Consider the following 25,222-nt stretch of genomic DNA (forward strand, 5'->3'; position numbering starts at 1 on the left):
GTTCCAGGGGCTCTCCCAACCCCCCAGAGCAGATTTATGGGGTGGGCAAGGGGAATAAAGGGCAGGGAAGTCACCTAAAACTCATTGTATTAGAAGAGCTGTTTAGAAGGATAGCTCTCCATTTCTAAGTAAATTGTCAAGTATAGCTTGCTTCTCTCATCCACTCACTCTGCCTCAGGGTTCTGCTACCCACTAAGTATCCCTAACTTGGAAATTTCTTTCTCTTGAACTTTCCAGTCTTCTCCCCTGACTTGCCAACACAGCTTGTGCCTGTCCCTAAGCCAGCTGCTGCAAGTTCATTTCAACTCACAAACGTTGAAATGCCACAAAAAGTACAAGGTGGGCAAGTGCTCTCAAGTGGCTAGTTTTCATGAAAACAGCACTACAGGGCATCAACTCAGTCTGGAGGGTTAAGATTTTTCATCACCTACACCGCTTACCATGCATTAGAATATACATTTTCTTACATATATACACCTCACAAGTGCCGGGGAGGGGGAAACACCACCTATTGATCAGGCCTACTTAAAAATCAAACCACAGAATCACTAAATGAAAAGCTCATTGAATTCATACTGGTGTTCTATCAGTACAAAACACCCACAGGAACATACCTTCTCCAGTTTGGAATACAGCTCTCCTACTTCCGTTTTCCCTTGATCTTTAACCTTTAAAAGTAAAGATGAAAGAAAGATGAACCACCCAGCAACAGGATTCAGATCAGACACCGCAGTATGAGCAGCAGTTCCTCAGTTTCAAAGCTGTCTCAATCTGTTCTATCTTCAAACGAACATTAGAAAGTGCAGCTCTAAATAGGTCATGATTTTTTGTAAAAAAAATATTACTGGTATTTAAAATGAATAAATGGGGTCAAAATAAAAGTGCAGCGGTTCCAAACTGCCAATCAATCATGTCAGTAGATCCATTACTAAGTTATGCTAAGAGAAAGGGGGTAAAAGTGTGGTGAGAATGGACTCTTTCCTTTTGGAGAACAGGAATTCTGGAATAGATTAATTTGCACAAAACTTTATCCCCATGAGCCCTTGATAGGCAGGCAAGAAAAACTGATTGGTAGCAGAGAAAAATATAGATTATTAATGACTATCAGATTTCTGAGGGTTTTTTTTTAAAAAAAAACAATTGCTGCTCTATATCATGCTATTTTTCTACTCACTATCAAAATAAAAAGTCTGAATTTCTTCCAAAGCTATGTTTTTTTTATTTGCAACCATATGAAGAGCCTGCTGGATCAGGCCAATAGCCCATCTAGTCCAGCATCCTGTTCTCAGTGGCCAACCAAATGCCTGTGGGAAGCCCACAAGCAGGATTCAAGCACAAGACCATTCTGCCCTCCTGAAGTTTCCACCAACTGGTATTTGGAAGCATTGCTGCCTCCACCTTTGGAAGCAGAGCGCAGCAATCATGGCATGCAAACTAAACCTAATGAAGTCGAATCTATTCTCAATATATTGGTGTGAGGAGCAAGACTGCCAAAATTAACCCCCAAAACAGAATTCTAGTACCCTGACCTTAGCTACCTTCTGGAGCCTGTTGTGACATTCCGTGGCTTTACGTTTGAACTCTTCAGCAGCCAATCGGGACTCTCTCAATTCCGATTCATAAAGATCACTCCGCCTGCGAGCTGAAATGAGGTCTTCTTCTAACTGATTCATCATTAGCCTCATCTCTTCCACCTGAGCCTGATACTCCTGTGGGAGGAAGTGGGGCGTCACACACTTCAGAAAGAACAAAGGAAAAAATGGCAACCAGGCAGTTGTGTAAGGAAAAACACAGAGGGAGGAAGCACACACAACCACAGAGAATGAAACACATTTTTGCCAAACATAAAGATTATGCCCTCTTTCATTTAAAAATGTATATATATGGAAAGCCACATGAGAGAGAGAGAAAAGTTTTTATACTCCACCAACACCCTGGATCTATTCCTAGTGTGAGGACTGGCTAGCACAAACCAAAGCCAAAGCTTTCATTAGCCACTACATTCCTCTGAGAAGTAGCTACACACACCTGTTCTTTGATTTCCTGAAGCTTCCGGCTCTGTTCCCTGATATCATGAAGGAGCTGCAGTGCCTTGTCATCTTCCTGAGACACTTCCATCCGAGCCTGCTCCAGACTTCGCTTTAAGCTCTGCAAAAGTGCAACGTTTAATACACAGCCACTTTGCATGCAGCTGTACCAAGGAAAATGTTATCAGTTATGGATTAAAAAAACAAACCAACAGGTCAGCAAAACCCAAAGCTTGCATCTTAGCTTCTGTTCAGCTCCAGTTTCCTGCCTCGACAGCAACAAAAGAACACGTCCACTTGAATGAAATATGATATGTTTTTTGTTTTGTTTTGTTTTTTTAAAAAAACATTTTGGAATGCAATTTAAAGAGCTACATGAGCAAGGAGGACACCGGCAACTATCCCTGCTAAAGTACAAAATGGAGAAAGGTTCTGCTATTGAGCTGTGACCTATTTATGAACACAAGGTCCAATCTCTTGACACCTCCAGTTAGACCAAGAATTCCTTGGAAAGTCAAAGTATTGGCAGTTTCAGATACGCTAATACTACAAAAAGAAAAGGATCAATGTAAGAAGATTTTTTGCACAGACTTCCCTACCAGTGTCAAATAAATGCTTCTGAATCATGACTACCTTGCTTCAGATTTGGTTAAGGAAATAGTCCAAAGTATGTGAACTCCAACAAGCACAATACCTGCTGCTATCTTCTGCATGGAAGACTCAAGCTAAATTTCCTTTGCCTTCTCTGCCACACTGTCAATTTATCAGGTCATTAATGAATTAAAACTATGTAACAGGCTTACAGTGCTTTGCCAATTAACCAACCCTATTTAATTAAGACAGCTGTCCTTCTTAAGCTGCCTCTGCCATATGCCTTACTGATACATCCATAACAGAAAGGTTTTAGACCAATGGAAGTCAGTGACTTCAGGGGGAACAGGTGGAGGCTCACACTGCATTCTGTGATGTAGGTAGCCAGGTCCTGTTCAAGGAGGGATCTCTGGGTCTCGGAGGCTTTCAGTTCCACCTCCTTTTGGCTAAGTACAGCCTCCACCTCCGATACTCTGCGGTGCAAGCGCGTCATTTCCTGCTCCATCTGCAACAAACATTAAAAGGTTTAAAAGCATTTTCCAAGAGTCTACGAGCAGACAAAGGGTCGATGCACAACTCGGGAGGAAATCTGTCTCTGGAAGAGAGACTAGGCTAGAATTCTGTTTAAATTCAAATACCATGGTTCTGCTCCTGGGAATTCACAGTTCCTTCTCAAGGAAAGGCAGTAAGTCTAAGTCACCCCATTCATTCAAGCCGCTTGTTCACATTCAGCCACTCTTCGAACCCCAGTGAGCAAAGAAGCCACAATCATTTTTTCACCTGATTGTTTTTTTCCTCTCCAGAGATGGGTCACTTTAGCTTTATCCCAAATCCATGTTGGACCAGAGGAGGGCTCCCCCCCATGTCCTTCTGAGGGATCAAAAGTCAAGTCCAGCACGGAACAGAAAGAGAAGTAACTGCACACTCTTTAAAGTATCTCAAAACAAAGAGAGGGGTTTAAAATGTATATCCCAGTGAGTTTTCTTTCAGCAACAGTTCTCACTGTCAAATCAGTGAAGCGGCAACAGTTACATAAGCAGAAACCGAAGGACGAAGAGAGGAAAAGAAGAAGCAGAAGAGAGACTTCGTAGCATTCAGAACAGAACCGGAGCTGCTGAGCATTTGATGGAAGAAGAAATGCCACCTGCTGGAAACCACTGCCGTCACCGCCAGGCCAAGCAAAGGTCTAGAGAAAATCCAGAGCCTCCTTTTGTTATAAAATTAACGGAGCTAGAGACAGACATGACCTAAACTCATCTCCCTCATCTAACTGGTGAGGAGGAAACTGCTCCACCGAAGCTGTGGACCCATCAGCAGCATCTGGTAGGTCCTTTGGCACACACAGGTTGTAGATCCCTGGAGCAAGGTGGGAGGCTGGCCATGTAAATAAATACCTTGTGGCACTTATCCTGGGTGTCTTGCAGCTCTTTACTCTTAAGAAGGATTTTCTTTTCCATGGAGTTAATCTTGGCTGGGGAATCCAAACCCAAAGCAGACCTTTAAAGGAAAAAAAAAGAACCCCAAATAATAATTTTCATATATTTATGTACCACCACACCAGAGCACGAAACCCCAAAAAACTGGTGTTATCTAACTTCAACTCAGAGCAGGCCCATTGAAATTAATGGATCCGAGTTAGTCAGATTATTTTCAGTGGCCCTACTCTATACTGTACACGATTATCATTGGATGCAACTCTGAATATCAGATAATACAACAAAAGCAAAAACATAGCGGCACATTTTGATAAAAGCTTTACAGTTAGGTAAATTACTTAGTAACCTGGCCACCACATACTTTTTGTTGTGGATGGACTATAAGAGACATTATTTATGGAAGATTACTTATGGATATGAGCTGAGAGCTGTTTCCTCCCAGACATTGCTGGACTACAGTTCCCAACTCCCATAATCCTTGACCACTGGCCATGCTGGCTGGGCCTGATGGAAGCTGGAGTCCAAAACCCCTGGAGGACCCACAGTTCCTTCCTCGCCCCACACCAGAGGATGCAAAGACCCACCAGAACATCCCTACGAACCTTGTCGGGATAGGCTGCAAGATGAATATGAGAATGCCCTAGTTACAAGAGCTGAGCCACTTTATGTTGCTATTAAGCATCACATAAAGACTTTTTTTTTCTGAGAAAGCTGGGTATATTATTATTTTCACAATGGCCATCACAATACATGACAATCTTTATGGCTGCGATTTAGAAGCCAGACAAAGGAAGTAATGGGAAAGACATGGAAAAGGTGTTGCTAAGATAGAAAGACCCCATGGGGTTTTCAACCATCAAGCACAACCTCCATTTAGAGTACATTATTGAGGTCTAACCTAGCATTAGAAGGAGCTTGCACAGTGTTTGTTAGCATTAGAAGAGCAAAGTGTTAAAACTCTTCATGGGGGGTAAAGAAACATCCAGAGATGTGCTTGATGGCTTGAGAAAGACACTGGCCTGGTTCAGACATCACCATCTCAATGTGATAGACCAGGCGTGGGGAACCTCTGGCCTTCCAGATGCTACTGAACTACAACTCCCATTATCCCTGGCCAATGGCCATGCTTGTTGGGGCTGATGGGAGCTGTAGTTCATTTCTCCACAACTACGACAGGCAAAAGGCAGATTAAGACCCTCTTGCCCCTTACAACCTAGCATGCAGCTCCCAGAAGGTTGCCCATGTGGGAATGTGATCCTCTGGCTCAAAAAGATACTAGCTATCCCAACCCCTATACAACATTGCCTGGACAGATCCTGTTGTCTGAGAAAACATCAAAATCTACTCTACATGCCAGCACTGTAGAGGGCAAACACTGAAATATTCTTTCTGGAACTGGAGCTGTTTGTTGTTAGACACTTTGTATATTAAGAACTAGATTGATAAAACATGTTTATACTCCCCCGCCCATCCTTAAATGCTTACCATAATAAAAGAAAAAGAAAACCACAACATGCACACACAAAAGCTATTCACAGCAGCACAGTCTATTTAACTAGGCAATTAATAAACTGGTTGTAGATCCCTGGAGCGAAGACAGAAGAGGGATCCCTGGAGCCATGAATAGCAAATGCTTACTACTAGAGGAATTTGCAGAAACACAAATGCAAAGAAAAAGCAGGTGGCCTGTCCATAGGAGTACATACACTTGCCAAGGTGCCATTGGTCACTACCTTGTTTTTGTCAGATGAGAGCGCCCCAAAAGTGTGGCAGCTCCCCCAACTTCAAGATTTCCCTGACTTTGGAGTTCCTACGAGGCTTACTGCAACATTAGGGAAAGTCCCTGCCTTTCTCCAGACTCCAGTTGGGCTTGACCAACAGCAAGTCATACTGACATTTTCTGACCCTCCCCATGGCTCAATGTAACAGGGACACACGTCCCAGTCTCCTTTCCACACAACTAAGAATTGAGGGGGGGCATCTGCCACTACGAGCCTTATAAGCTTACCTATGGCATTACAAACAAAACCTTGCTCTGATCTCTCGGAGGAACAACAGACAGAACCAATGGTGAACACACTTTGGTTGGTTAACAAGACCAATCGCTATCAGTAATTTGGTGAAATAGAATGTTTTCTCCATGAAGGCCTGCCAAACCATACCCCAGTTTAACTTTTGGGTGGTAGGCAACTTGAGGTTTTTATGTTTGTTTCATCTTAGTTGCTGCTTTGGTGATATCATTGTGTTACTGTTATCCTGCTTATGCACAAGTATGTAAGAGCAGCCCTACTGGACTGGGCCAAAGACCCACCTAGTCCAGCATCTTGTTCTTACAGTGACCAATCAGATGCCCATGGGAACATAAGCAGGACACAAACCCCATTACTCTTCCCTCTTGTGATTCCCACAGGTATGTGTACAGAGGCATGATGCCTTCAACAGTTGAGGGAGAACACAGCCAACATAGCCTCTGTAACCTAGTCATATTTGCCTTTTCTCTCTACCCATATCAGCAAATTTCTTTCTTCTTATTTCTCTGGATAATTCCTTCTGCAAAGCCCCATTCTGACCTGTTTGCTGGTTTCTAAGACTTCCAGCTCCTGCTTTCCTAAGCTCATGCTTCCACCTTCCTTCTCTAGGCACTCAACATGTTCTTCCTGTCAAGGATCTAAGCAGCCAGCATTCCTCCTCCCTATCGTACTCTCTTGTACTTTGACTCATCTCAGGCAGTCAATGTAGAGTTTCACCATCACAAACACCATTTGCACCTATAGCAGCCCTAGGAAACTGTGACTTCAAGATTATAGATTTCATAGGATCATAGAATTGGAAGGGACCCTGAGGATAATCTAGTTCAACACCCTGCAATGCAATGCAGCTGTCCCATACAGGAATCAAACCTGCAACCTTGGTGTTATCAGTACCACGCTCTAACTAACTGAGCTTAGAGTCACTGAATCTTCTCCCTGGCCCACCATTTCTTAAACCAGACTGGTTTAAGGACAGGGCCTTTTCAAAGCTGGTCATGTCCCTATGGACAACTGCCACACACCTTCTCTTGCTGACTTTAGATGTGCTGCAAAAAAACAACACTCTGCTCAGAAACCCTTTCTATGATTAAGCCTTAGTGTCTCTTTAGGATGTCCCCTTAAATTCTTTGTATTGCTTGTGTTGTAGGACACCTTGGAAATGTTTTATTTTGGAAGGTACGTCTGACTGTATTAATGAATGAATAAAAAAGCGTTTCATCCCATTTTTAGAAGCACATACCCATCATCAACATACTTTCTAATCTGAAGCCAGTTACTAAGGAACTACAATATGCCCAACTACGAGAGCGTTTAGTAATACGTATTCCAGTGATTACCCTGCACCACATATTTAGGAGAGCCTGCTCCAGATTTAAAAAAAAATGGAAAAAAATCGAGACACAAAATTCTTCTAACATAACCCAAACTAAGAAAAGGCATACAACAGGTCATGAAATGAACTTAAAGCACGAAATGAACTTGGGCCATAACTTTGTTCCCAAACAAGCACTTACTTCAATATGCTGAATCCAGCTTCGTGCAACACATGGGAAACTGCCATACGCCGAGTCAGACCATTGGTCCATTTTGCTCAATACAATCTACACTGGCTGGCAGCAACTCTCCAGCGTTTCAGGTAGGGGACATTCCCAGACCTATCTGAAGATGCTGGGGATTGAACCTGGGACCTTCTGTATGCAAAGCAGACACTACCACTGAGCTATGCCTTTCCCCCAAACACCTACCCATTTCTTATTTCTTACATTTATATAACTACTTCCCCCGCACCCCAGGAGCTCAAGGTGCTATATATGGTTCTCCCCTCTCCATTTTACTCTCACAACAACCCTGTGAGGTAGGTTATGCTGAGAGACAGTAAATGGCCCCATGTCACACCCAGTGAGCTTCATGGCTGAGTGGGGACTTGAAAACTGGCCTCCAATGTCATAGTCTGCCACTCTAACCACTACCCCACCACTGACTCTCATGTAATTCATCACTAAACTGTTTTGACAGCTCTGTTAACTGAAAACAAGAACTCAAATTAATGGGCAGTAGTACCTCTGCTGCGTGGCATGAAAAATAAAAGCTATACAAGTCGCATAGGATCAGGCAACTGCAAGACTGTTGCTGCTTCTGTTCAGACATCTTCATTTATAGAAGTATCTAGTTCATACAAACAGATGCAGTGGTAGGACTGTTTCTAATCTAGATTATATCCTATCAGACTTCCAGCAGGCGACCGCAGGAATCTTTCCCCAACCCTACCTGGAGAGACCGGGTATTGAGTCTGGAAACTTCTGAACTTCTAAATCCTCTTGGCTTTAAAAGAAGATTAGACAAATTCATGGAGGAGAGGGCTGTTGGTGGCTACTAGCCACAGTGGCTATGCTCTGCCTCCATAGAGAGAGGCAGCAATGCTTCTTAATATCAATTGCTGGAAACCAAAGGAGGGGAGAGTACTCTTGTGCTTGAGTCCCAGAGGCAAGTGTTGCCAGAGGCGCTGTGAGATCAGGATGTTAGACTAGATCAGGGGTTGGCAAGGCTTACCGGGCATGGGCCAGATCACTCCCGCGGAGATCCTCCGTGGGCTGGACTGGCGCAGCGCAACACTGGAAATCGAGTTTGTGCATGCCCAGACAACAAAAATCACACCTGCGCAGAAGCGATTTTCAGCGTCTGGGCATGAACAGAAGCGATTTCCGGCACCACGGACATGCGCAGACGTAATTTCCGGTGTCTGGGCATGCGCAGAAGCGATTTCCGCAGCCGCGGAAGAGAGTCCCCATGCTGCGCTGTGCTGGTTTAGCGCAGCGCGCAGGGACTCACTTAGCGGTTCGGGGGCGGCTCATGGGCCTTAGGTTGCTGACCTCTGGACTATATGGACCATTGGCCTGCTTCAGCAGGCTCTCCTTATGTTCTTATGTATACACAGCTGTACCCACCGAGTTACAGTCCCTCTCGGACATGCAATACCACTTCCGGTTGCTAGTGGGAAAAAGTTCATGAACTTAACCACCCTACAGGCTATTGATATGAACTGCTTAAATTGGGGACTGATCCCTGGTTTCTCATTCTCTCTCTTCCTACAGAACTCTATATACTCTGTTGGTGGAACTACCAAAAGAGCCCCCTCTGCAGATCGTAAAGCCCAAGAAGGCCAGTAGGGAAGGAGGTCATTTATCTGTTAACTAATTAGAAGGGGAGAATTAACTAATTTAACCCTCTGAGACCACCAATACTGGTAGCACTAGCTTAAGTAACAGACCACCTCAGTTTTCCCTAGAACCCTTTTCACATTTAATAACTCTTCTGTACAATATAATTTAAGTGGCTAAGCCTGCTGAGGAAGTATTTTTTTCCCACAGGCTGCCTAGAGTTTTTAAAATGTCTTTCATTTAATAAAAGTATTGCCATTTGTTCCCCCCTACATTTCAGAACTAATTAGATTTTTTTCCTACTGCAGTATATTTGAGAAAGGCTACACACCTGGCATCCTGTAGGTTTAAGACTACGTATTGTGGTTTCCTCTGTGTGGAGCTGCTTGCAAAGACGATCCAGAAACTTCCAGTCATCCAGTATGTTTCCTAACTGGTGTTCTTTCATTTTTTTTATTCTATTCTATTTATTTATTTTAAAATTATTTTAAATAACTAACTGGCTGGCTACTGGCAGCAGCTAGGATGCTTATAGCCCAAGTGTGGAGGACGCCACAGGGCCTGCTAATATCTTTATGGCATGAAAACATACGGAACCTGGCCATTGAGGAAAAGATAACACATACCGGTAATATTGTTATGAACTGGGGGGGAGAGGCTAGGTCCCCCTAAATGTGCTGTGGGTTCGTGCCAGATCCTCCCCATAATTATTGGCTTTAGTAAAAGTCAGAATTAAACAAGGTTTGATTACACCGGGCCAAACACAAAAATTCCTAGGTTTAGCGTATGCAAACAAACCAGGCTAGCAGGGCAGGATCAGCTGAGTGCAAGTCTTTAAGGCAGGCATGGTCAAACTTGGCCCTCCAGTTGTTTTGGGACTACAATTCCCATCATCCCTGACCACTGGTCCTGTTAGCTAGGGGTGATGGGAGTTGTAGTCCCAAAACAGCTGGAGGGCCAAGTTTGGCCATGCCTGCTTTAAGGAATAAAGCAGAGTAAATGGCCCATCCATGGAAACCATCGCCAGGGCAGAAGACTCCCAGCCAGTCAACAGAGGAGGGTGGTTTCCAAGGTTACAGGGGGACTCTTCTTTGTTGAGTGCTAATGGACAAAGGCCAAGGCCAGGTTTAGGATTTCTACTAGGAATGTGTAGGCTGTGGGAGCTCCCAGGATAGCAGTGAGGAGGAGGGGCAAAGCTCCATGTGAGCTGTGACAGGCTGGAACTAAGAGACACAGGGAGATGGTTTTTTGGCTGCCCTGGAATCCAATACTGCACTCCTGCAGGTAGCAAGCACACCACTGTTCCCCTTGAAGTCCACAAAGTGGGCCCATTCCTGTGGTTTTTTATGAGAGGTTTGATGAGCTATAGGCAATCCACTTTAAAAAAAAATCCTTTTGCTGCCTTGAAAGTTTTTATTGGGTCCCAACTGTTACTAAATGGTGTTGTAGACATCAGTGTTTACATTGCTTGTAAACAACCTGGTTGGTCTATTTTGGGACAGAAAGGCAGTTAGGAAACAAAAATAATAATTTGCCATCTCCTGCAAAGGCTTGCTCTAAATCCTCAAGAGGGCTTTCATGCAACAGCATCTTTTACAGTCTTTGTCAAAACAATAATTAACAAATATTATCATATATTTGCAAAAGCATGCAAACTATTGCATTGCTTGAATCATGGATGTTTGCTACCTTGGGCTACTTTTGGAGGAAGAGTCGGGCAGAAATAAATAAAATAAAATAAATAAATAAGCTTGAGCTTCTGGGAGGAGAGCACAACAGCACCCACCAGCCCTGTCTACAACTTCAGCTTCCTTTGTGTGCATCTGATGCAATCTCTACAGTACACAATGCAGAATTCCAGGTGCATAGTCTTAAGAATGCATGTGACTCCTGGACATTGTCATAACTCCTAATGCCGAGATCATGCATTAGAGCCAAAGAGGCAATATGGCGCGGGATGGAGGAAGACAGATGATCCCAATATAATACCTTAGTTTCCACCATTGATGTCGGGAACCTGTGGCCCTCCAGATGTTCATCGGCATGACCAATGGTCAGAGATGCTGGGAGTTGTTGTCCAACACCTTCAGAGAGGACCACAGGTTCCTCATCCCTGCTTTACATACACATTAATAGGCTGAGTAAATGCTGGTTTTCCCCAAAGCTGGAAACCAGTTTCCAATGCAGAAAGTGTTTTATTTACCAAATTCTTGAGAACCCCAGTTCCTGCTTAAAAAGAAATTCCATTTTCTATCCCTCATCAATGTACCTCAGTTACAGCAACACATAAACAGCAGCTTTTAGAGGGTCACTGAACAGGAAGCCTCAGATGTTTAAGGAACTTAGCAGACCAGCTGATGACATTTTTCAAGGCTTGAATCAAGACTGTGGGTGGTTCTTTCATGACAAGAAAAATCACCCCATATAGACATTCTCCCACCAATTCTCAGCTCATTAAAGTACTTAGTTCAGTAATTAGTTCTCAGCAGTCCTTGCCCAAGATATCTCACTGGTTGAAGCAGAGAACTCCACCCACAGCTCGCAGGAAGATAGTAACCCATGTACTACTTCAGACTGTAGGTGGGGGATCACATGACAGAATGCCCCTATCAAGTGATACCAAAATAAATTCCCTGCACGTAGAAAATGATAATGTCGATAACAGTCTTTTCCCTGATATACTAGTTTTCTATGTGCAGGGAATTTTAGCTACTTAATTTGTAGGGAGTGCCCTTGCATTGTAAGACTCCTTGCACCAGCACTCCAGAGTGGTACACCCCAGACACAGGTTACCACCACCTCAGTGAAAGCAAGGCCCAAGATTGCACAAGGTGCTTTAAGGGTCAGGATTCAACTTCAGAGCTTGCTGCCCTCTCTCCTCCCCCTATACTTTATGGCAACAGCAACCCTGCAAATGCCATCACTTTCCTTAGCAGTGCACTAATGTGTTATTAAGACAGAGGAGATTTCACACTCCAGCATGGGTGGCACTGTGTCACATCCACACTTGCTAATTCAATCCATGTCTAGTGTCTACTAAACAAGCAGTTATTGATCAAATAAATCAAGGCAAGCAAATGGCCTTGTGGTTTGCAAGATGAAGTCTATAAGCAATGGACTATGTTACAACCCAGAATTTTCCTTATCGACTGGAATGCCACACAGCTTTTCTGAATGTGGAATTATGAATTATGAAATCCTGGTTTCAAATCTGCGTGGAACCAGGATTCCTGGTCACTGACAGGCATCTGAGACCCAAAGCAACTCAGATGGGGAGTTCAGTCCTTGTATTCAATATCTAGCTCACAGTAGGTCTGTTGAAATTGGTAGACTTGACTAACTTACTATGTTTTTTAATGTGTTGGAAGCCGTCCAGAGTGGCTTGCCAGTTGGGCAGGGTATAAATAATAAAATTTATTAATTATTATTATTATTATTATTATTAACTTTGATGAATTAATTTCAATGAGTCTGAGTAAGACTAAGATTGGATACAATCCTTTTTCTCCCACACAATATACTTACCGTATTTCCCCGTCTATAAGACACCTCCATGTATAAGACGCCCCCTATTTTGGGGGACTCAGATTTAAGAAAATAGGGGGGGAAGAGATGGCCCAGAGTATAAGACACCCCCTAATTTTTGACATTGGGGGGGGCCTAGTCTTATACACAGAAAAATACAATATCTAAAATGCCCTAGTTGACAAGCCTGCTGTTAAGAAATGTCAGTTAACAAGCAGAAAGACACCGTAACTTATTATTCCAGGTGACCCAAGCACTCACAGAAGCACCCTAATCTTCTGAAATTCACTTTATCTTTTCTACATGAAATATATAGCCATTCTTATAAGACAACAAAAATGATAATGATATTCAAGACCAAAAAATGAGAAGGGCAATTAAAATCATTGCTTCCAGATGTATGGCCATCTCATAAGCACCTCTCTCATTATTTTAAAGGGCAAGCTGATCAACCATTTCTATGCACAATTCCCCCCCCCCCAGGCTCTTGTTTCATCTCAATAGTTGGAAGACCCTGTTGACTGAGAAGTACCTGCCATGCTCCACAATTAACAAAAATGGTTCCCCGAATTTTAAAAATAGAGCATATCAACACCACATAAGTAGTGTGGCACTCACTATTGTCATTTCCACTCCCTAGGGAATTCTGGGAACTAGTTCTGTGAGGAGGGAGTAAAGCTTTCCACCAGAGAATTTGCAGCAACTGCACAACACTACAATTCCCATGATTCTTTGGGGGAAGCCATTTCACTTAAACCAATATAAAACTCTATAAAGGTCTGCAGCAGTGCTATTTTTCTAGGAAAAGAGGTGCCGGAACTCAGCAAGAACACCTTCCTCATTCTCTTAGAATGGCAATGGCACCTACCTGAGAGGTGCCGGAACTGAGTTCTGGCTGGGGAAAAAAGCCCTGGTCTGCAGTATAAAATAAATCCAGAGAATCAGAATGTCTAGGCATATACAGCATCACGACTTGGAATCTTGAGAGGTTTCCTAAAACTATCGTAACTGACCTTGCTACTTTTTAATTATGTCATTTGAGGATGCTGCACCTAGCCAGAAACAGACAATTAATCCTCTGGTTCTGACAATAAACAGCAATAAATAAACAGTATCTACCAGATGTACATGAAATTATTGCAAATATGTTGGTTTAACGTTTCTCTTTAAGAAATATCTGCTGTTGCAAGAAAATCTTTTACTAAATCCAAATGAAATCATTTTCAATGTATCCTAAAAATTGTAAGGTAACCACAGAAACTGTCCAGCATCCAAGCAGAAGCAAATCAACCACAACGCTTTACAGGCATTGCCTTCTCACACATCCAAGATAGTCTTCACCAAGTTGCATGCCCACGTTGGAGGTGAAAAAATACATCTGACAGCAAAGCTATCCCATGGGTCATCAATAGACTAATGCCATGAAACATGATCCGTAAGTCAATGAACACAGTGTGCAATCTGGACTTCCAGTTCAACCAAAATGGCTCAAGTATCCTGGCAACAATGGTCTATAAATCTCTGTACTGAGATATATTATCTCAATTATGGACTGATTTTCTGGAAAAGATCATACCAAAGAGCTTCATCTATTAGTCTCCAACTCAGTGCTAAATATTAATAGCAGCATTTGTACAATGCTTTCAAATGTTCAAAGCACTCCCTACACATTATCTCATTGCAATCCTTACAACAATCCTGCAAGGTAAGCTGGTGCAATTAGCTGCACAAGGCAGATGGGGGCCACAGGCTAAGAGGGAGATGTTTGCCTAAAGCCAGTACATGATTTTATGGCAGAGGCAAGATTCAAACCAATGCCTTAGCCACTCTTTATTTCTATTGAAATCGGAGCAAATGTTCTGGAGAACAGTTTAAAGTCTCAGAAAAAGTCTCTGATCTTTTATTTCAAGATCTTAATTGTTAATTTGATCACTATCCCTAGTCTAATCTTCAGCTTCCAAAATTTACATTTTTAAAAAATATAATTACCTTCTTGAATAAAGGTTCATTTGTAAGAAAGAGTAAAAGCCCCGGGAATTGCCCTGCTGGATCAGACTAAATGACTAAAAGTCTCTGGGCAGCTTACAAGCCGGATGTGAAGGCAACAGCCTTTATTTTATTTTATGCCCATAGCATTAGGTATTCACAGAGGTATACTGCCTCTGAGCATGGAGGTTTCCGCCAATAGCCATTGATAACCTCCACAAATTAGCCAATATAAACCCACCGTTCCATCACACAGGTAGCAGCAGCTCAAGATGCCTATTGTGAAAAGGAAGATTTCCAGTCTAGCAACCATCTTTCTAGTTCTTATCGGAACATTTTAAAAAGCTTTCCAGGAGCGACAATGCCAAAATTGAGCACAAAATACATCAAGAGAGGATTGTCTCACTGGTGCAGAGGCAATAGCACCACCTTCTAATTCCTGTTTGGTACTCCCTTGTCTTCCTCCCCCACCAGAAAAGAGACACCTGCGAGTAGGAGGACACCACAGGCAGTCAAGAAGCTCCCTTCTAATTGCTGGCCTATTTAAGGTTCCTCTCTGACTCATAACACTGGGAACATCGTTGGTGCCAGGAGAGAAATCAGATTTGGTTTCCAGGCTTCTCTTTTAAACAAATCATCTTCCACACATGCCCCAAGAGCTCACATTTAAAAAATACAGAGACCTGATTTGATTAGACTTTCTACCCCATAATACAACTTGGTTTATACTGTGACATTGGGGGCGGCTAACAGCACACTGTACATGGAATCCCAAGTAAAGTCTCTGCATTTAGCTTACCGGCAACCCTACAGCCATTCTTCAATTGGACGTGCTATATACTCATGCTTTACTTCTGGGCAGTAGCAGCAAAAAAAATTAAGGGCCCACCAGACCAGAAGGGGCATCATTATACAACTGATACTCTTCCCTATACCACTGTCGTATAGGACCTTCTATCTTCCCATAAGACATCCAATCGCTATGGGCCTCTGCATCATCCATCCTGCAGCTCCAATGCCTCTTTTGACCATGAGTTTTGTCGATACCTTGCTCCCAGTTTCAATGGGTAACCTGAGCTGCTAGTTTGCTCCCAGGAAAAATGAACTCCACACCTCTGTGCCTCACTGGACCAACCTTGTAGGTCTAGAGTGCTTAGCAATGTCCTAGCCATTTCACACCAATCAAACACACCCCCATCCCTCAACATCTGAAACTCTTGTAAATTTCTCCTAAATTCCTGCAAAGGCACACAGAGAGAATTCAGTCAAAACCGTTCGCTTCCCTCTAGGATGTAGCAGACAGATTCTAAGACAAGGAGACTCAGAATGAAGCATTCCTTTCATGCAACAATATTGGGAAGGGGGGTGAGAGCCAATGACATGAATCACAGCTAAAGCAAAGCCTGAATCATCTTCCTATAGCAGAGGGAAGACCAGTCAAAAGCTGGGTATTCACATTTCCCCAACCTACCCCCCCCCCCACTCCCCGTTCCACAGCCAAGTACCAGTACATCAAGCACTGATTTTCTCCTATTCATTCTCTACAAAACAGCAATTCCTACTTACTCTGTTCGGAGAATCCCCAATGCCTTGATGAAGGAGAACCCTACAAACGGCAAATCTTCTCCTGAGAAACCTGCAGGGTTCAGCTGGCACAGAGAGGATACAATTCGTGAATTCTTGTCTGGTTCATCGAAATTTGAGGTGTCATCATCAGACTTGATGGTAGGCACAAAGGGGGGAGGAGCTGGTTATTTCATTAAAAAACACAAAGAAGAAGGAACAAAAAAATTTTAGCTGCAGTTTGCTGTCAAAGTCCCTCTCGTTCAGCATTGTCAATGGCACTGCAGCTCCTGCTTTTAATCTTGCTAACACCAGCAGGCTGAGCCACTGCTCTCCAACCTATTACAGCAACAAGAGATTAACCCTTCGGCTGCCAACATGGCTACCATTCTGCAGGCAGAGAATCTCTTGCTGCTTTTGAACCAGCCTTGCACCTTCAAGAACAAGCCAACAATGACAATATGTCAAGTTTCAATCTTGTCTGTCTGCAGGATGCCTCCCTCCTGATCTCTTTGGACAAGGGAGATCCATCCAAGCAATCTGAATCAATGAAGCAAACCAGCTGCTCTGCCTACAGATGGGGTCGTGCCAAACAGAACCAGTAGCACCCGCAGCCTGGACAGCAGACCCTCGCCTCCCATTACGAAATTAATCTTGTCTGTGGAATCACTGCAGCTGATAAACCTCAGCCCTTTTGAGAATTCATGTTGCCAGCTTTGCTAAAACACTACTGATGGGACTCCACCGCAGTCTAGCTTCAGTGCTATCAACTCTTATCAAATAGGCAACAGTAAGAATAATTTCTCCCCCTTTAGCTGGCACCCTTAAAGCTCCTGCTCTCAAACTGCTTCATTTTAGCCTTCCTTTAAGGTTTAAATAAAGCAGCAGAGCTACAAAATCTTGAAGAGATATGCTTCCCCCAAAACCATGTTCAGCAGCAGAGTTGCTTGCTGGTCTGCATGTATACAGAACGAAGCCCTGCTCATTAGGATTATGCACCTTCATTCGTTTCAAATATGCATTTAATCAATCAATGCAAATCATCGCAAAATGCAAATCAGCCAGGTTCTCTTTTTGCTCTGTGAAGCAGAATCCCTTCAGCCAGCTTGCTCCTCATCACAAGCTGATGAATGTATAGCGTGCTAATGCCGTTACCATGGATTCCGTATAGATCTCCGGCAGCTGAAGGGCTGATGGGAAATGAATGCTGGGAGCCAGCATTACAGCCCCTGCAGTGCAGACTCCCTGCTCCTCACTTTGTGCATGCTCCAGAGTTTAAAGCCTGCCTGACTCCCTCTATTCCTGACAGATGCTAATACTTATCTGACTGACACAGGCAAAACATGAGTCACTACTGGAGCTTACTAGCTCCCTCTAGGCTGCCAGAGCCTTTTGCAGCCCAGGTTTTTAACTCTTTGCTTTTTTATACATACTTTTAAATCACCACAAGTGAATGACCAGAATTAATAAGCCTTTTTTTTTTTAAAGGGTCTTCCTAATTCAAATCACCCAGAACACATATTGGCAGCCTTTCATGGGAAAAATGCTGACACTGCTTTCACAAATAGATGAGCAAGCTGATTTTCTCAGAGGTTAAAAGTAACTAAGAGTAAGCGGCAGGGTGGATAACGCAATGAGAAGGTTTATATTATAAGATACAACCTAACAATTTTACATATAGGGATGTAAAGAATGGTGTGTGTTTTTTTTAAAGCATTGTTTTAAAAAGTTGGGTAAATTAGATTTTATTTTCCCTCTTCAATAGGTGTATGGCAGGGATGTCCAACTCCCAAGAGACTGCGATCTACTCGCAGAAGAAAAAACTGGCGGGTTTTTGGGGGGTGCAGGTCAAAGTTGTTGAGCTTTTTTCAGGGAGGGAAGTCAATCTTGCATATATTTTCCTCCACCATTAGTTGCTGAAGGAAGGATAAAATGATGAACGTATCTTTGGATTCTTTTGAAGCGCAAAAGGCCCATTGCAGACTGCTTACTTCCTGACCTCTTAACCTATGGGTTTATGTGCTCCCTCGGTTTTCAGCCTTAACCATGGTGTAAAAATGCCTGGAACAAGGCAATGCCCAATCCACGACTACCTTCTTACTTATGCCAACAATGGAAGAAAGGAGGGAACAAGTTCTGTAATTTCTTAACCATGGTTAAAGATTGGGTAACAATCTTGGTGCTGCTAACCAAAAAGCAATATTAAGCTGCACTCAGAGTTGAAATAGTCTATGACCTAGGGAAGTAGTAGATGCAGTTTTTAGCAGCTCTGTATTAGGAAAGTACATAATCAAAATGTCTTTTTTCTGTTGCCTGGACACAATCAACTTCTGAAAGTTGGCTGAAGAATTTCCTTTCTACAGAGATTTTCCCTGTCCTGTAAAATTTATTCTACTTGTATCTTTGAAAACATGTTGAGTTCAGCAGCCCCCTTAAGTGCTTGCCAGTAGAATTAGCCTTGAATTCCTTGCACTGCCTGAAGGCAACCAGCTTCCTTATTCCCTTGCTAGTCTTCATTATTCAGCTGCCAGAGAACTTGAGCATGGACCCCTGTGGCTCAAGCACTGTCTCTCTGTTCCAGCTCTGGTTTTGGTCAAACGACAGAACTGCAGGCAATTCCAACCTGAAGGTGCTCATCACAGCCACAGTGCACCTAGTTTGGGAAGACAAAGGACACTAGAGGGCCAATCTGCTGTCACTAACTGGTATAAAAGACTCTCAGACCCACTGAGCAATCTGTCATTATGGGAACCACTGAGTTCTCACACCATGTTGCCTGTTGACTAGCCTCCAAGCCAGCCCTCTTGCCTCAAAGGCACTTGCCCACCCACAAGGCTAAGCACCTGACACACTGCTGACTTATCTTCCAAAGACACAAGCACCTGACCTCCCAGGACAACCTAGAGACCGCTTTTATAAAGCAGGGATGGGGAACCTGTAGCCCTCCACATGTTGCTGGACCAACCCTGGGCATTGAGCATGCTGGCTAGGGTTGATGGGAGTCAGGTCCAACTTCTGGAGGGCCACAATTCCCGAGCCCTGTTATCAAGGCATAACTGCTTGAAACATCTGGCTACTGCCCTAAACTTGTACAGCTGTTCCCCCTTCCCTGGTTTCTGAATCCAGTCCAACGCAAGTCCCTTGAAGTTGCAAAGCAAATCAGGGAGCTGTTTCCAAAGGAAGAACTGTGAGGTGGGAGAGACTTTGTGCTGGCCATCAGGCAATGGCTTTTCCCACCTGCCTTGCTCCACCCTCCAGCCCTAGGAGCCTTTAGAACAGAGTTGCTGCCAAAGGCATTATGTGTATGTGTGAGGTGAGGAGAGGAGAGGGAGTTGATCATGGTGATCAACTCCCACTCGAAAACCTATGTCCCCACTGTGGAAAGAAGTGTGGATCCAGATTTGGCCTCCACAGTCACTGGCGAACAGTCACACCTAATAAGAATAGCTAATAGCACAGTCGCTTACTGGTGATTTGTTAAATATTCTACGCTTTATGTTGTGTCAGTTTGCATTTCTTAGTGCAGAAAGTATTGATATGATGTATAGAGATCTTTCCTAGTCTACTTAATTCAAAAGGGTTCTGGAAGCTTCTCTGTATGAAAGAAACAAGCAGAACATTCATAATGTTTGGGTTATTTCTTCAGAGAAGCCGAGTACAGCTGGATTAAACTGGTTCTCTTCTGTGTCAAGGTCATGCTGACTATAATAAGAGGCCAGAAGGAGGCTGGATTTCACTTTCTCTTTCTGTCTCTCTTCTTTCTGGTGTGGTGTTCTGTACACAGTATGCTTAGTGTTAGGGTTTAGGCTTATTATAAGTTATTGTAAGTTTTTGTTAAGTCTGCTGCAACTGGATTTCTTATGGACAGTGCCAATCCTGAATATATTGGATTTGTGACCATTATGCTCATTTGCCTTCAGTAGCAGTAAAGCTCTGCTGGATGAAATATTAATTGCCTCTGGACTATTTTTTGGGAATCCTGCAATGTGTTTAAATTTTTACTCTGCTAACTATACGTTGGAATCAGCTCTGGATCAATATTGAGTAGAATTCCATGACATGTTGTACTTGTGATGTTCTATTGTGTTATTGTTATTCATCATTTGTTAGCCACTTTGCAATTCATGTGAACGAAAAGCAGCATAGAAATATAATAAATCGAATCAAAAAGGCATCAACCCAGTATTCCACCTGAGGCCTGGGATGCAGATCCTCCTTTCCTGGCAAGGCTTAAGTCACTTCATGGCAATTTCATGGACTCTTGGAAGCAAGAAAACCTTCTGCTTAACCAGGGATGGGAGCAGGCTAGGAGAAACTGGCATGGGCAAGATGTAATGATGGATGGGTGCCAGAATAAGAACTCTGACCCCTGGTGCTTGCTCTTGAAGGCACTGTGGAGGTGGCATGGGACAACAATTTAGATATTATCATGCATCACCACTAGGAAGGAATCTCCTCTGATAAAACAGAAAAACAGCAAACAACTGTTTGCTCAAGGGAGAGGTCATTTGCACTTAGGTTAATTAGATTCTCTCCTTGAGAAATGAATGCTCCTTCCCATTTCCCTTCAGTAGATGGATTCACCCGAGACACTTTCAAAGGGTCTTAAAACATTAAGTGGTTTACAAATGAATTATTTGAAAAATGAGAATACAAGACATCCCTTTCAAGGTCTTTGATTCTCTTGCTTATTTATCTGTTTTAAGATTTTTACCCCGACGTTCCTCAAAAATTTGACGTGGCTAACACTTCAAATGCAACAGCACTGACAGAATTAAAAAAAAACACCAAGGAAGTCTCAGAATAAAAGTGCAACAAAAAGCAAAGGGGGGGGGGCAAAAGAACTTTAGGACAGTGACGAACAAGTCAAACTGTGACATCATCAAAAAATAATGCAGTGACTATTTAGCACTGAAATGTTTTCTGAATTTTTATCCACAAGACTAAAAATATGGCATTGGTATTCAAGATACTTGACAGCCAACCCTAGCCCAATTGCCATCCATTTCAAACAGAAGGGGCCCACAAGCATTTGTGGACCCAGCAACTTGAGGCTAGTCCCTTCATGAACTGTAACGGATGGAGTGTCTATGTTATACAAAGAAGCTGGCAGTGTATAGAGGGGAATTAAGAGAATATGGCTCTTCCATTCATGGTCCCAAAGCACTTTCCCTTTGCACCTGTGTTAGGGAACCTGTTGCCCTCCAAATGTTGCCACTGTACAACTCACATCATCCCTGATCAGTGGCCATGCTGACTGGAATTGATGGAATTGGAGTCCAACAACAGCCAGAGAACCACAGGTCCCCCAACAGTGCTTTAAACACATGCTCACAAACTCTGTCCCATTGCAATGTCTATTGTTGACGGGAAGAAATCAGCTTGGGTGCTCATTGCACGCAGGGCACCAGTTGGGCACCCCTAGCCTCTATACTCTCAAAAATAAAGCATCTCCATTCTGGCTTGTAAAGAACTATTCATTAGTCACCTGTGATTAATAATAATCTTCTCCAGGTGAACAGGAAAATAGGATTCATGAAAGCTGGGGGGAGGTCATTTTAAGCAACAAATGACTCTCCCACTTTTCTTAGGGAAGTGACATAAAGCAGCTTAAACCATAAAATCATGCACAAAGCAGAAAAAAACAGCATTAAACACCCTCAACCAAACACCTAACAGGAAAAAAACAGAAAGTCAGCAGGATTTAAAAGAGGGAAAGAAAATCTAGTAAAAGAAACAGGAGGTGATTCCAGCAGTCATCTTCATAAGTCTCTATGAAGAGCCGTATTTTGAGAAAGCAGCAAAAAGGGGGGGGGGGATATTCATGCATGTTTCCTTGGGGGAAGGCATTTCATGATGTCACAGATAAAAAAAAGTCCTGCACCTTTTACTCATCAGGTGAACCTCAGGTCAGCAACAGAATCCAGACCAGAACTTCAGGTCTTGATATTTATTAACAGCGATAGGGTACATGTGTTGGCAGATGCATTCATGGAAGTATTTGTAAGCCAACAACCTGACTTTATTTGCTAGCCAAGTTTAAAGAATTGAGTCTTGTGTGTCTTTATTTTGTCTTAATAGCATTTAGGGAGGTCCAAGCAGCCTTCTCAATGCACCACTTGACAAAATTTCACCCACTACTCGCATCCTTACCGAGAATCTCAAATACATATAGCACATTTCAAGCACACAGAAGAGAAGAAGAGTTTGGATTTGATAACCCGCTTTATCACTACCCAAAGGAGTCTCAAAGCGGCTAACATTCTCCTTTCCCTTCCTCCCCCACAACAAACACTCTGTGAGGTGAGTGGGGCTGAGAGACTTCAGAGAAGTGTGACTAGCCCAAGGTCACCCAGCAGCTGCATGTGGAGGAGTGGGGATGCGAACCCGGTTCCCCAGATTACAAGTCTACCGCTCTTAACCACTACACCACATGGAAGTGAATGAAAGGAACATCCTAGAAAGTTGCTGTATAATGTTCCTTTGGAGCGTGCCCTGGGAATTAGCCACCAATCAAGGGCCTAAATTTCATCAGGAATATATTACTCACAGTTACGGATGCCACTCCAGTCAACTGTAGAAAAAAATGGATGACAGCAGAGGCTTTCATAATCTAGTCTCTCTTTCTGCCCACACAGTAAGCTCTGCACCAGATCAAGGAATTCTTTGCTGACTTTCACATCCTCAGGGAACTTCAGGAACCTCTGAAGTTGAAGCAAAAATAAATCTTAGTAGTAAAGAAATCAAAAGCTGGGAGCTGGGATCCAAAGAACTACTTTAGCCAAGCCAAAAAGCTTGCATACCCCGAAGTGGGCCGTTTGGATTTGGATTTATTTTAACACAACATCTCATTAAGCTATATTGCAAACTGCTTTTGAAACTTCCTCCACACCTGAAAACAATATAAGGAGGCAGCTGTTTGGAGAGACGACAGCCCATAGTCCTTTCAGGTACATGGGATGAGCAGCACAGTTCTTTGGACCCCAGCCAAAGGGTTTCAGTATCCTTCAAAACATCCAAAAAAGTAGTTAATGAAAGGGATATGCACATGAAGCAACTTTACAAAAGCACAGGAAAGCCAAAAAATATTCTTATTAGCTGATGGTGATGCTGTTGTTGCTATATTAGCTATTCTTATTAGGTGCAGCATACAGAAAATCAGATTTCACTTTTTAGTAATGCAAGCTTCTAGCCCTTATGCCAAGGATGGGGAATCTGTGGGTCTCCAGATGTTGCTGAAGTCCCAACAGTCATAGATGTAATAGTCAGTGGTCAAGGGTGATGGGAAATGTAGTCCAACATCTGGAGGGCTGCAGGTTCCCTGTTCCTGAGCCATGCAAAGCAATGTTTGAAAGCATGTTGACAATGCCCAATGATGCAGACTTTGCCAGTGACTCTGGATGGGGCTTTACTGCCCCTTCCCAAGACTAACAGAAGCAGACTAAATAATGCAAGATAAATGATGAGAAATGCATAAATACACATCATAGAAAACTCACTTTAGTTGCCACAGAATTTGGGTCAATGGCACAGAATATCTTGCTTTTAATCATTCAAAATGCACACAGTTCTAGGCAGAATTAAATGTATGATTGAACGAAGTTTTAGTATTGGCTAATCAGCACTAATTTCACAAAGTTCCTGTAGCTAATAATACATCTGTCAATAACGCCCAAAGCACTAGTACAGCAGGAAATAACTAGCAAAAGCTAAGCAATACACACATATGCAGGACGCAGGACAATATAGACAAATGCTTGGAGCTCTTTTGCTCTGGCAAATTCCACCTTCACATGTACTGAGAACGTTGTTCGTACCTGAAAGTTCATTATGTTATTGAAGGTTTTGCTTGAGGTTCCTTCCGTAAATGGTGATTTTCCATACATCATTTCATAAGCAACCACCCCTAGAGACCACCAGTCACATTCTGATCCATATGAACCCTTGCCATTGCCATTCAGAACTGTTAGCATCTCTGGAGCCATATAATCTGGGGTGCCAACTGGCAGTTTGGCATCCACCTGGAAAGTAGAACACAATGGGTGCAGTTACAGCTTATTCTATTGTTAATTTACTCTGGAAACCAAGCACTCATCACGTTACTTATGAAAGGAATTTAAGATAACATTTTCTGTGTACATCCCTAAACAAGAAAATAATGGATTGCATGCTTAATACAACATTAGCATGATGAACCAAGGAGGAAAATGGAAATGTGTGTTACATGGGAGGAGTCCGTATTTCAAGTCTTTTGAGTCATAACAAAGCCAAATCTTTTTACCATGGATAACAGATTTTGAAAAGATTGTGATATCACACATTCCTTCCTCCCAGGCATTTGCCTCAACAGCAAAAATGACTCGCATGAATTATCCACAGTTAATGCTTTTGTCAGCACCAACTTTAGTCATGGTTAATGCTAACCATAATTTCCTTTGTCACTACACACAGCGCCCAATGTATCAGAAGCAGTTTGTAATAGGAAACAAGAACTTCGTCCACTCAAAACTGCCTTTAACCAACTAAATGCCTTTAACCAACTCAATGCCTTTAGCTAACAGCAGAAGAAATGGCAGATCATCTCACTCATTCAAATTTAGCTGCATGTCTCCTTTCCAGTGTGTGAAAACTGCCATGCTACCATTCCCTTCAATAAGCTTAGGTTGCTATATGCTTATCCCACCCGAAATAAGCAGTGGCTTATACGTAATAGCGGATTCAAGGCATCCCTCCAAGTAGGCACACAGGCTTATGAATTAAGTGAAAAATACATTTTAGCACTCACATAAACTGCCTGGGAGCCTACAGAAACTGAAGCCAATTGATATGAACAAGCTTCTAGAAGCAGGGGTGGCGGAGGACGCTTCTCCTATCTCCTGAACTGTGTCCCCTACTACTTGCTGTAT

The 25,222-nt window shown here is 42.9% G+C and overlaps 1 protein-coding gene across 9 annotated transcripts in view; it reads right to left on the reverse strand.

Annotated features, from left to right (window-relative positions):
• CIT (citron rho-interacting serine/threonine kinase) overlaps window positions 1-25,222 on the reverse strand; it is a 99,832-nt gene that overhangs the window by 63,094 nt on the left and 11,516 nt on the right. For 6 of the 9 annotated variants that reach the window (XM_033136046.1, XM_033136045.1, XM_033136049.1 and 3 more), the window contains exons 8-15: window positions 24,134-24,337; window positions 22,867-23,020; window positions 16,320-16,500; window positions 4,013-4,115; window positions 2,980-3,123; window positions 2,029-2,148; window positions 1,530-1,709; window positions 615-668 (exon numbers count right to left, since the gene is read on the reverse strand). In XM_033136046.1, the coding sequence (XP_032991937.1) occupies window positions 615-668; window positions 1,530-1,709; window positions 2,029-2,148; window positions 2,980-3,123; window positions 4,013-4,115; window positions 16,320-16,500; window positions 22,867-23,020; window positions 24,134-24,337 (1,140 nt within the window). The remainder of the gene's footprint in view (window positions 1-614; window positions 669-1,529; window positions 1,710-2,028; window positions 2,149-2,979; window positions 3,124-4,012; window positions 4,116-16,319; window positions 16,501-22,866; window positions 23,021-24,133; window positions 24,338-25,222) is intronic. The other 3 variants (XM_033136047.1, XM_033136044.1, XM_033136041.1) reach the window with 1 other exon arrangement.

The sequence above is a fragment of the Lacerta agilis genome, chromosome 17 (genome assembly GCF_009819535.1).
Source record: "Lacerta agilis isolate rLacAgi1 chromosome 17, rLacAgi1.pri, whole genome shotgun sequence".
Taxonomy (NCBI): Eukaryota; Metazoa; Chordata; class Lepidosauria; order Squamata; family Lacertidae; genus Lacerta; species Lacerta agilis.